This window comes from Hemicordylus capensis, chromosome 3 (genome assembly GCF_027244095.1).
Source record: "Hemicordylus capensis ecotype Gifberg chromosome 3, rHemCap1.1.pri, whole genome shotgun sequence".
NCBI classification, from domain to species: domain Eukaryota; kingdom Metazoa; phylum Chordata; class Lepidosauria; order Squamata; family Cordylidae; genus Hemicordylus; species Hemicordylus capensis.
In genome coordinates this window covers 288,260,701-288,273,601 of record NC_069659.1, presented here as the reverse complement: position 1 = coordinate 288,273,601, position 12,901 = coordinate 288,260,701, and the positions used below count along the sequence as shown (strand labels likewise).

Here is a 12,901-nt window from a genome sequence, read left to right as displayed (position 1 = left end):
TTTAAAGGGATAGCCTGGTGTTTCTTTGTTAAAACACCCAGGTTTTTTGCACAAAGTCACTGGTGTTCTAGCAAAGAAACACCGGGCTATTGCTTTAAATGGCCTCCATGCACATGTGTGGAAGTCAGGTACAGTGGTGCTCTTACCCCCGGTCTTTGGGGCCAAAGTCCAGGGCCCCCAAAATCCTCTTTAGACTATCCCAGGCAGAGTGGTCGCTGCTGGCCTGCACTGCACCAGGCGGCTGACTGTGATTATGACCTGTGCCAGATGCTTTATAGACAGAGTGGGGAAAGAAAAATGTGGGATGGGAATATGTTAAGTTGTGGGTTCAAAAGTTTCTGCTACTGCATGTTTGCATAAATATACCCTATGTGTTAAAAAAAAATACTGTGTGTGTGTGTGTGTGTGTGTGTGTGTGTGTGTGTGTGTGTGTGTGTGTGTAGGGGGATGATGCTTAAATTGCAACAGCCGGGGGTGTGTGTGTGTGCTCCAAAGGCCTTTAGGTCCAGGCTCCAAAATTACCTAAGTGAACCTCTGGCCAGGTGAGTGCTTGGAGGGATGGTTGGTCCGGTGGCTGCCTCAGCACCACTGCACACTCAGCAGTCACTGCTCCAAGGAGCTGTTCAAATCAAAGGCATCTCTGCACCTCTTGTTTTTAAAATCAACTACCAGTGGGTCAGGTCACCACCTCACTACTGCTGTGCTTTCTGCACCAAAATGTACTGGTGCCTCAGCACCACCTTTTCTTTTCTTTTTAATGAAAGGAGGCTCTCCCCACCCACCCCCCATAGGATTTAAACTTGGCAAACAGGTCAAATGGATTCAACTTGAATTGAGCTGATTCTATTCAAATGTGAATAACTCGAATTCGAGTTGAATCTTCGTATTCAGATTGATTTGCACATCCCTACACAGAAGTGCAAGAGTTGCCTTGAAGGCAGGGGCGTAGCTAGGGGAGAGAGGGCCCATGTTTGCACCTCTCCCCTTGGAGTGAGGGAGATAGGGAGGGGTGGAGCTGGGGGCCCGGATTTTTTGAACCCATTGGCTCAATTAGAGCTACACCCCTGCTTGTAGGTCTTCAATACTATAAATCAGGAGCAGTCAACCTGAGGCTCTCCAGCTACTGTTGCACTACAGCTCCCATCATCCCTATTCACAATAAATGGCCGTGAGGAGTAATGGGAGCTGTATTCCAGTAACAGTGCAAAGCCTCAAGTTGGCCATCTCTGCTACAGATGGCCAGTGTGAAGCCTTCTAGACCAATATTTTGCTAAGGAAGGGTATTGTACTGCAGCTGGCAAACTGGGTATAAGCAACATTTGTTGTTTAGACATTTTATGGGCCACTGGGAATTCAAAGTCAATTGTTGGCATCTATGGAGAAACGTTAAGTGGTAAATTAAATTCAGTAATGGGACAAGCTGTGAGGTGGCAGAGTACTTGCATGATGGTTTCTGACACTCCATCTCCCCCCTCCCCTACTGATGCTCCCATTTCTTGGACCTTTGTAAAATCTGCCTTGCCTGTATACCTAAAGCTTTTCCAGAACATGCCATTCCAAACTTTTCTTGAAAACATTCCAAGAGGAGGATGCTAAAGAAACTCACTTGATACCTTGTCCTATAGTGGTTGAACTGTACTTACAATTAGAACTGTAAGTACAATTCATATAGCTTATGAATTCCATAGCTTCCAGTGACCAAATCCCATAATTTTAGTGATGAATCCTCATCCAGGATTCCCCTCCCATGCAAAGGCAAGAATACATAAAAACCAGTCAAAGGCTGTTGACAAATGGCAAGCCACACTCATTGGTTGGTAGACTTAGCTAGGCACCCCTTTAGATTGTGCAGACTGGTGGTTTGCGGAACGATTTAGGAAGGTGAGAATAGAGCTGCGGTGGAGTTCTTTCCTCCAGCTATCAGTTCCAGCAGCAGCCTCCGCCCTTGTCCAACTGATTTCCGCGGAGGCCTAAACCGGGGTCTTCGTCCCTTTCTCTCTCTCCCCCCCCCCGACCTTTGATTTCCCGTGCTGCCCTTGTTGTGTGCCTAGGAATAGGTAACGTTTACGAGGGAGTGTCTACCCAAAAGCTCCCCTCAAAAAGCAAAAGCACGGGCGAGACTCGACAGCAAGGTGGTCACTCTTTTGTCTTAGTATCTGTAAAACTGAAAAAAACGAAACCATATAGGAGTGCAACCTGCAATACTGCTACCAATCCACAGGTGGTGCTACAGGCAGACACCCCCCCCCCTTTAAGAGCGCTTAGTTTCCTACTATTGTCATTTTACAAAAGCGAGGTGGGTGAGGGGAGAAAAAGGAAAAGTAGGGTTCCTATGCCTTACATCTAGCAAGTGAAGATTGCCCCATCACTGCATCGATATGCTGGCGGGGGGAGTTTCACCTGCTACATTTATCTTGTTCTGAAGTTGTCCAAGACACACGGGACAGGAGTTCTACAAGGGAGGGGGCGACTGGGGACTGGCAAGCCGACTGTTCCATGGCCCTGCAGCTGGGTTCTCCCTCCAGTGCCACGTCGGCAAGATTCGACCCTTGTCTTCCTGCGGTCATTCGAGGCAGGGGCAAAGAAGACTACCACCAACCCCAGCTCCTGGTTTCGTCCATCGCCAAGGTGTGGATTAGAATTCTAAAAGCCTGCTGGCTGCTAGAGCGTGCGACAGGAGGGACACCCTTGCCCTCGTTGTCCCCCCTGGCGAATGCCAGTGAGTGGTAAACGCCTCTGAAAGGAGAACTCCTGTGGCTTTGCAGGGCGATCTTTCGTAATAAATAGGATACCCATTCCCTCCACCTCCTCTGGACGATCTCCCTGGCCCATGAGGAGAACGGCCTCCTGCTGTGGTTATTTCCCTCCTCCCCCCTTCGCGGAGTGAGGGCAAGAGAAGAGCGTGTGTTTTAGCCCCACTTTGTGGCTGTTAATAGGAGGCGGAGTTTAAGGTGTATTATCCAAGGCAGAAGGAGCAGCAGCGGACAGCTTCCTGCTCCGCATGGCCGTGACCCCTGCCTAAAGGTGGGGATGGTCGCAGCGGATGGGGCCTCAGACTGTCGTCCTGGGTTGGACTTCTCCCTCCAGTGTTATCGGCCTCGGGCACACACACCGCGCCTGCCATTTACCGGAATCAAAGAACTCTGAATTAAACCCTTTTTTAAAAGAGCTTTTAAAAATAGTCCCTTTAAAAATAGAGGTTAAAACTAGGTTATACCTGCAATTACTGGAAAGAAACTGGACTCTGAATTTAAGATCACTTCCTGATTTCTAATATTTAAAAAAAACATGGGGGGGGGCTAATCTTGGATTCAGGTAAATACAGTATTCCCCCTAATTCCGCTACTCCGGTTCACACTGTTAGGAGTATCAGCATACTTGTCATCACATACGTAAAATATATTCAAAATGCGTATTCCGTCAGTACACTTTAATCCGCTTTTCTGCAGTCTCAGTCAAGAAACTGAGTGCAGAAGACTGTGCCCCTCCAATGCAGGCGTCTTTAGGAGCGAAGGAGATAATCCCGAGTGATTATGAGTAGTTGGAAAGCTGACTGCGAGTATGCCATTAAAGAGAGGAATTGATGGTCGTTATTTCGGATGAACAGTTTAAATGAAGGTCAAGGCGGTGGGATTATCATGAGTTTCGGTTGCCACCCCCATGCCCCACTTCACAGTATTAGGGCTCCAGCCGCGTGGCGACTATCCCTTTTCTCCCCAATCGGCATGTGGCCTGGAGGAAAAAAGGTGAGCCAACCACAGGACCTAAAAACTTGATGTAGAGATACCCCAAAACAAACAAAAAACATCCCTCTCTGACTTGCAGCAAATGGATTTGCTCGGGATCCACCGCCGCTCAACTAACAACGTGGGCAACAACCCGCTATTCAAAATGTCTTTGTGGGAGCGCCCCCTGGCAATTCCCCCCACCCTCCGCATTTTATTTTCGCTATTCTGTTTCCCAGGTTAGTGCGCACTATACACTTCAGGCTGTTCCATGGGGGCTTGCCAGTCCTCCAGGACTGGAGTCTCCAGAACTGGCATTAATCTGCAGATGACTATTGAAGTCAGTCCTGCGGGAGGTTTTAATGGCTCGATTGATATGGTGAAACCTATTGGCTGAAAGAGGGGAATATCCAAGGAATGACTCCTTGGATAATGAGTCCAAGGCAGAGTTGGCAACCTTAATCCCAGGACTATTTAACCGCCTGGGAATTCTGGGAACTGTTCTGTGAAAAAACGAAGGGAAAGAGAGAACTCTCACCGCCCCTCAACTACAACAGCCCGATTCTCTTTGGACTCCGCCATGCGATTTCGAACAACAGAGCCAATCTGCGCGTTAAGCAGCAAAAAGTGACAGAATTCTGGATTTTATCACTGCAGATTGTAAGTGGGGATTCGGGAAGGTTCTGTCTGTAAACTCGTACCCAGCTTAAAAAACAGCCACCCTTCCTCCGTGTTGTAAACTAAGACTCTCTCTCTTTTTTAAGTAGACCCCCCCACCTTTGATAGTTTGCTGCACGCAGGGAGATCTTTCTCATGTTTAGAGCATTCAGCATTATTACACACACCCTATCCCACCTGCTGTCTGAAAGGATAGGGTCCTGACTCCTATCATCTCGTTCTGTAATGTAGAACTTGACCTTAACAGAAGGGAAGAATAACTTCTTTATATATTATTCACCTGCAGTCCCCAGCACCGGGGTCAGCATGCTAGTTTATTCCGACTGGGAGATATCCCCGTCCCCCAGCAAGCAGCCTTTCCCCAAGTCAGGGGCTTCTCCAGTCGGCTTTCCGTGGCTCTCTATTCTTGCTAATTGAGCTCAGAGGGGCCGCCTTTAAAGAGGCAATTCTCTTACATGACGCAGGGGCAGAGCAACTTTTCCTATCCAATCCCAGCTCAGCATCCTTCCGGTGGCTGTTGCTGGCGTCTCCTTATTTTTCTTTGTAGATTGTGAGCCCTTTGGGGACAGAGAACCATCTTATCTATCTATCTAAACCTCTTTGGGGACTGTTGAAAAGCGGTACATACATATTCGTAGTAGTGGTGATATTTTTGACACCCACTCAACACATCCTTCGCTCCTACCAATTGAAAAAGGATTGCTACAAAAAAAGAAGAGGGGGGGGTCTCCATATTTTCTGGGGAGGGCTCCTTTACCTCACTCCCCAATGGCAGGGCCCCGCACTGGAATCTGACCTTGGAGCATGTGCAGAGTTCCTTTCTCTACCCACTAAAAGTAACCAAAGAGGCTATTAGAGAGAGAAAGTTTTCCAGGGAGGTTTAAGCCACACAATGCCACTTTGCCTAGAGAGGAGGAGGCGGGACCCCTTATGCCTCCGCAGCTTCCCAACTGCCCCCCTCCGCTGCCTTCTCTGCCCTCCGCGACAAACTTGGAACAAGGCAAATCCGGCATTGAACTGCGACCCCTACCCCCGCCGCCCTCTGCCTGCTGGTTAAAAAATGGGGAACAAAACCGCAGTTCGTTTGCCCGCCCGAGCCCAGCGTGTGGGCAGCGCAGGCCGTCAATCTCGCCTTTTGTCTCGGCCCCCCTTTTTGTTCCCCAATCCAATAAGCGCCGCTTCTCAACCCCTTCTTGGCGGTTCCTTTCACAGACAGCACAGCAGTCACAATGGGCCGCTCCGAGCAGCGCGCTCCCCATTCAGCACCTAGGCATCCGCTCTTCTTCTCGCCCGGGACAAGGGGATTACAGCGACCGGCCGGCTCCTGGAAGCTGGGAGGCGGAACCTTCGGCCACCGGCAGGATCCCCACCAGGCGCGCCAAAGCACAAGTACTCGAGGTGTACTTAATCCGAAGTAGTTACTGCCTTCGAGTCTCTCACCACAAAACACGGGGGGACTCGGATCCTCCTACCTCGGAGCGCACGGGTTCAGCGGGAAGGAATCCCGCCCCCTTTCTCCGGGCTGGTGGATGTGAGCACCAAAGAGCGGCTAAAGGGTTTATCCAGGAACTAAAGGCTCCTTTTCACACACGTGCACGCCTAAGTCAGCCCCACTGGGTTCAGTGGGGATTACTCCCTAGTAAGTATAGGGTGACAGCCAGAGGTGTACCTAGGTAATTTTGGAGCCTGGACCTAAAGGCCTTTGGAAGCCGCCCTGCAGCAAGTTAAGCATCATTTTTTTAACACGCAGGTTTTTGAGGGCACAAACGACCCCACTCACGACAGAGAGGGTTTGGGGGCCCCCAGGGGTGCGTGGAGGCCCTGGACTGCTGCGGCCTAAAGTCCAGGGGTAAGAGCACCTCTGGTACAGCTGAATGAGGATTGGGTTTTACGCAACTTTCCCACGCATTCTTTTGCGTCACTTTCAGACATGTGCCGTGCCGGGAGCTAACTGGCCGATCAGTTGGCACAGAGGGAGTCACCCGGGTTAATTCACGGGAGTCTCGAGCTATTTATGACGGTGTTATGCCCTATCCTGCATCCAGGAGCCGAGGCGGCGTGCATGATCTCCCCCGCCACCCACCCACCCGCCCTTTCTCCTTACAACAACCCTGCGAGAGGTGAGTGAGGCTGCCAGGGTGGCTTCATGCCCGAGAGGGGATTTGCACCTGGGCATCTCTCAGCCCGGCTCTCTGGCTCCTGCAGCAGGCGGATGGGTGCCGGAGAGGATGAGAAAGATGCTGGGGCCCAAGCCTTCCCCAGTGAGAGAGGGTGCGCTCCGAGCTGAGCGCGGACTTAAGCATGCGCATGGCATGGGAGCGTAGGCCGAAAGCGATCCTTGGGAGTGGGGGCAAATGTCCATGCGCCGCGAAGCCTGCCACGGAATGGATATTGCACCTGATTTATTGGATCCTTTAACTCCCTGCAGCGGTAGTTACATCGATACACGTTAGATACAACGAAAGGGGTGGCTCGAGGCTTCCTCCACCCCGGCTTTGGCTTTCTACAAGCGAAGCTGCTTCGGGAAAACGGCTGCCCCCCTTCCGCACCGTCCAGCAGTCCCAGGCAGCGGGGAAGATCCAGGGCCTGCAGCTGCGCCCTCCCGGGACAGCTTTGGCGAGCCATTACGGAGGCTGATAGCAGAAGGAGGAGGAGGATGGGAAGTTCCAAAGAGTCCTCCCTGCAGTCTGTGCTAGCGCCACCTTGTTCAGACGGGGCATCTGGCGGGCGTTGCAGCTGGGCAGCCCCTTGGGCGTCTGTCCGGCTAGACAGGGCGCTGAGCCAGATGGACCGGGAGCTGAAAATCTGAGGTTCAGAATCTGCCCGGGGGTGGGGGCCGCGCGGAAGTGCTGCTGCCTTTCCGGGTGGCTTGTGGCTGCCCACAGTGTATGTGCCAGGCCCCCCAAGGGTGCAGAGGCAGGTCTCGGAGAGGGGGGCCACTCGGAGGGCTGCCCCCTCGCTGCCCTGCCCTGCCCTGCCCGGGCCCCGCGGCATGGCAGGAGCTGCTCTGTCCTCCCGCGCTACCAGGCTCGGATGCCCTGACTGCAGGAGGGCCCGGCGGCGCCTTGGTGCAGGGGCTGGGCGCTGCTGGCAAAGCCACCCATGTTCACATAGTGCCCCGCCGCCGCCGCCGGCTGCACCGAGGGTCCCCCTCCGCTGCCCGCGGGGTAGCTGCAGCCGTAGCCGGCGCCGTAAGCGGCCGCGGGGGAACTGCCATAGGCGTAGTTGGCGAAGCCGTTGTAGGGGTAGGCAGCGGCGGTGTTGGTGTAGGGCGAACTGTAGGCCTGCGAGCCGCCCAGGCACGGCTTGCCGTCCCTCACCAGCACAGGCACGGCCACCCGGCGGGGGGGCGGCGGCGGCGGGGGTGGTTGCTGCTGCGGGGCCGCCGCGCCCGACGAGGCGCCGAGTTCCAGGGCCTTGTCCTGCCGCTGCCGCTTGCACTTGTAGCGCCGGTTCTGGAACCAGATCTTCACCTGCGTGGACGTGAGCTTGAGGCTGCTGGCCAGGACCTCGCGCTCGGGGGCTGACAGGTAGCGCTGCTGCTGGAAGCGCCGCTCCAGCTCGAAGACCTGCGCCTGCGAGAAGAGCACCCGCGGCTTCCTCCGGCCCCGCGCCTTAGGCCGCTCCGACGGGTCGTCCACGGGCTCCTCTTTCCCTGCAGAGGAGTGGAGGGGGGGGGGGGAAGAGAGATGACTGGGAAAGAGACGCGCCGGATCCAACAACGGGGGGGGGGGCTTGCAAGCGGGCTCCCCTCGGCCCCCCCCCCGATTCTTGTACAAACCCCTTTTGCCATTTGTAAGGGGCGGGAAGAGAGGCGGCCTGTGCCATCCCCAAGCAAGCAAGCAAGCAAGCAAGTGCGCGTGGTTGGTCTTTAAGGTGCCACAGACGACACTTTGCAGCAAAAGACTAACAGGGGCCAACTAAGGCGTTTCGCATGCCAATGAATGCACTGGCAGCAACAGTCCCAGGCGAAAGACGCTTCTCGGAGAAACAAGGTGAGGGACGCCTGGACAGAAGACTCGGATGTGGCCCAGGAGAGTTAGAATTTTAAACTCAAGTCAGAGGAGGGGGGACTCTTTCCACTCCCGCGGCGCCTCCGAAACTAGCAGAGTAGTCGTGCTGCTTAAGGAGGCCTCGTTTGGGCCCACTGCTCAGGAGTCTCCCCAGAGGGTAACTCTCCCCCCGTGCTGTTCCCCCGCCTCGGCGTTTGGTTTCGGGGCAGCCACTGCCGCTGCCTCTACTATCCCGCGCCCCCAAAAGCGCCTTTCCTTGTCGAAGGGGCCCTTGAGGTGAGGAAGCCGCCACCAGGCTCGGAGCAGCATCCTGGCGTTGGGAAGGAGGAGTCCCAGGCGAGGAACTGGGCCGAGGGAAAGGCTTCACGGTGCCGGGACTCCACCATAGGCGTGCTGGAGGCAGCCCGAAGGAAGCGAAGGACTGGGGCAGGGGTGAAAGCAAGCAGCCGACGGCCTGGGTGGCCTCCTTCCTACAAGATCCCTTTGCGCAAACTCAACCCTTTCCCATTCCAGGCTAGGCCAGGCCCGCAGGGCAAAGGATCGGCACAGATCTGCTTCCCGCGCCTTTGGCCAAATCTCAGCGTCACCGGCCCCCGACTGGGCCCCGCCGTGCCTACGACGACCTTCCTCTCAGCTCCACCCTCCTTCCCCAGATGCTTTCCCCATAGGCACTCCATCCCCAAGCCTCATCCCATAGTCAGCGGCCTTGGGCCCCCTGCTTGCCTGGCTAGTCGAAGGAATTTTCTCCCCTCCTTCTAGGGATGCGAAGGAATCGCCCTGAGGAAAGAGAGAAGGTTTTTCTCTCCGCCCAGTCCTGCGATGTTTACTCGGGAGTAAGTTCTCCTGTGTTCAGTGGGAACGCGTCGCAGGTTACGGTTATCTAGGACTGCAGTGCAGTCTGGGATTCCAGGCCTGTGCTAATTTATGTGGAAGCCCGCTCCACTGAACTTGGCTGCCATCCGCTCCTCAGCCTCCATCACTGTTTTTAGACAACAAGTAGAAACGTGGTTCTTCACCCAGGCTTTTATAGGAGAGTATAGTTGTGGGTTTTTTTTTTTTTTTTTTTGCTGCTGCTGCTTCTTTGTGTGCTACTGTTTTATATAGGTTTTTAAACTTTTACATTGAGATATTATATTTATATGTATTATATTATAATAGATATAGATATAGATATAATAGATATTATATTTATATTTAATATCTGTAGTTTTGTATTTTAAGTGTGCTTTGTTCTAATTATATTGTACACCACTTAGGGATTATTTTAATGAAAAGCAGTATAGAAATCGGATAACAATAACAATAAATACCCACATCTTCCAGGGCTTGGGAGACGCCAGCATTCCCAAGTGTCCTGGCACCTCCACTCAAGTTAACCAGGCGTCTTGGCTGAAGCTGCACTCGCAAGCACGCTTACCGGGCAACGACCAAGGAAGCGTGCACAGGTCTGCGCAGCAAGGCTGCAATCCTATGTATGTTGACCTGAGAAAGTAAGCCTCCCCTTAAATGTAATGGGACTTACTCCTGAGTAAACTGGGCCTCAGTACTATGTTCAAGTATGTAAGGAACACTGAGATACATCAGGCAGAAAGCGATTCCAGAGGGCCAAACTGGATTCCGCTCCCCACCCGTTCAGTCTGGGTGTGTGCTGTACTAGCAGGGGACACTTTCGGGGTTAGCATCCTGGCCACTGGTCCTTAGAGAAGAGTTCTGGTAGCCGGACTGGGGCGCTGGCCCGGCCTGCCTCATGGGTAGGCGAAGGCACTGCTCTCCCCCCCAAAAGCCTCCCAGCAGCCCACACGATCCCTCGGGGCCCTAGTCACGTTCTCCCCGGTACTCACTGGCTCCAGAGTCCTGCACCGGCTCTCCCTCCTGCGTCAGCCCCTTGGGCTCGCAGGTGCCCCGCAGCACCGCCTGCACGTAACTCCCGGGTGAGAGCCTGGCGTTCTCCTGGCTCTTCGCCGCCGCCGCCGCCGCCGCCGCCGCCATGGAGTTTAGGAAGGGCAGTTTCTCCTCCTCCTCTTCGTCGTCCTCCCCGTCTGAGAAGCGGCAGCCCAGCAGGCAAGAGGCGACCGCAGCGGCGGGGAAAGGCGTCTCGAGGGGCCCCCCGAGCTGGTGCTGCTGCTGCTGCTGCTCCAGCTTGAGGATATCCTTGACCGAGAAGGGGGTGGACGTGGCGGGACTCGGGAGCATCATCGGGGGGCAGAAGGGAGGACCGGCCAGCTGGATGCTGAAGGTCCGCCGAAAGTCCGGCTAAGTGGCATCCATGCGAACGCTCCGTCTTTGCTCACAGCTTCTCTCTGCGCCGACCAGCCGCCGGCTCTGGACTCCGAGCCGCCTCTGCGGCCGGGGCGGGCGCGTCACGGCAAGGAGGGGCCGGGCCGGGGCTCGGGCTGTGCCCCCATTGGAAGGCGGGGGAGCTTGAGCCGGCCCCCTGCGAGAGAGAGAGAGAGAGACTGAGAGTCAGGGATCCTGCTCGAAAGAGACACCTGGAGGCGCGGGCGGAGAGGCCGGGCAAGGCGGCCCAGTCTGCACCGTACAGGCCATGTCGGGTCAGAAGGTCGCCCGCGGTGCTGCAGACACGCGGGGCGCCCCGGAGGGGCAGGGCGGGGAAGAGAACGCTGCGCCAAAGGCCGTCGCGGGGCGATTGGCAGCAAGGGAGCAGACTGAATGAGCGGACACCCCCCACCACATTCCCAGGCCAGTCCCGCCTTTCCCTGGCCGCCGCCGCCGCCGCCGCCAGTGTCGCCAGCCACTCCCTTCCCTTTCTGGGGCTGCACGTCGGTCCATCTGGCCCCCGAGGATTCTTCCGGATTTGTGATTCGGGTTTTGCGGGGGGGGGGTTGGCTGGTGTTTGTTTTTTAAACCCCGGAAGAACGAGAAAAGTGGATAGCAGCAGAGAAAACCACCCCCACTACGATCCCTGTAATTGTTGAGTAAGCGGCGGGTCCTGCTTGAGACAAATCGGGCTAAAGAAACGCGAGAAGGTGTGCGATGTGTGTCGGTGATGAGGGAGGAGCTCTTCCACCACTAGGCACAGCATCAATTAATTAATTGTTTGTTATTTATAATAATAATAAATTATTATTATTATATTTATTATTTATTATTTTGTTTATTCAGTTTAACAGATGGTCTGCTGCGGAAATAACTGGACAAGCACTTATGTTCTGTGTAGTTCCTCAAAAGAGTGCTGAGTGCGCAGTGTCATCCCCTAGCCAGGGAGAAAATTTCTTTCTTTCTTTCTTTCTTTCTTTCTTTCTTTCTTTCTTTCTTTCTTTCTTTCTTTCTTTCTTTCTCCGTGCTCCCAGATCTTCTTTTGGCAAAGTAGTAGTTATTTTGGTGCAGGCACTGCAGGCTAAGACGATAATGCCTTGCGTTAAGTCACTAAAATAATAATGTAATATCTAGTATTATCCATTCTGTTACAAGATGTGGTAAGAACCACGGGCTTCCATTACTTGGCATCGATCAGTTTCATTCAGGACTTTTAGTCATGGCTATTAGCCAGTTAGCTAACATGAAGCTTCCATGTACAGCAGCAGTCTGCCTTGGAGTACCTTAAGCAAAATATACAACGGCAGGCGACAGGCACCGCCTCCATGCTTCATGGTCTTGGGGAGCTTCCAGAGGCCTCTGGCTGGCCAGTGTGGAAACCAGGATCCTGGCCTAGGTGGATCTCCAGCCATGCTAATGTATCGATCGCTCTACTTGTTTTTAGCGAGTCATGTGGCTGCACTAATAGGCCACGTTTCTTTTTCGCGGGGTTTAGTGTTGTTTCTAGTCATTCTTGGGGCAGGTATTTGAAGGGTCTGTGTGCGAGTATTCGGGAGAATCCGAAAGAAGGAAAAACAGCTCTGAAAAACGGCGTTTCTCACGAAGGCTATTTTAAAAATCAAGTTACTGAAGGTCTTTCACGTAAGTATGCGATGACGTCAATACTATTTAATTGTTGCTAATTAATTTTAATTAAAACTTATGAAATTCATGCAAAGTTTATGCATTTTCCTTAGCGCTGGCATCCCTGGCCTCTCATGGGAATAGTCGCAGCTGCAAGGTCTGCAAGAAGGGAAGAAGCGAACTCTGCCGACCTGCCGGGTGAGTCCTTGGCAGGGAAAAGCCTGCCTGCCTGCCTGCCCAGGCGCTCCTCTCCCCGCCACCCACCGCCATCCTCCTCAGCGATTTTCTCTCTCTCTCTTCCCCAACAAACAAACAAAAAACCAAACAGACACAACACCACCTTTACCTACCTCCGCCACCTGGGGGGTGAAATTACGCAAACGAGCCCTTCGGTTCTTTGGCGTAACTCAAAAGAAAGCGAACCCGGCCTCGCTATTCAGATTATTCCGCGGCAATGCTGTGCCCTTATCAGACGTTCAATCAGCTTTACTCGTTTTACTGTTTTATTTTGTTTAAATGATTATATGTGTTTAGAATAGCAGATTTAGTTATCCAGGAGTACCGTAAAAGTAGCCCTAAAGTCTA

The 12,901-nt window shown here is 53.6% G+C and overlaps 1 protein-coding gene across 1 annotated transcript; it reads right to left on the bottom strand.

Annotated features, from left to right (window-relative positions):
• Positions 1-6,816: 6,816 nt before the first annotated feature.
• Positions 6,817-10,439, bottom strand: NKX2-3 (NK2 homeobox 3). The gene is made up of 2 exons (XM_053311394.1): positions 10,258-10,439; positions 6,817-8,058 (listed from the first exon to the last, which is right to left on the bottom strand). The coding sequence occupies exons 1-2, from the start codon at positions 10,403-10,405 to the stop codon at positions 7,424-7,426; spliced, it is 783 nt and encodes a 260-aa protein (XP_053167369.1). The 5' UTR covers positions 10,406-10,439; the 3' UTR covers positions 6,817-7,423.
• Positions 10,440-12,901: the final 2,462 nt, after the last annotated feature.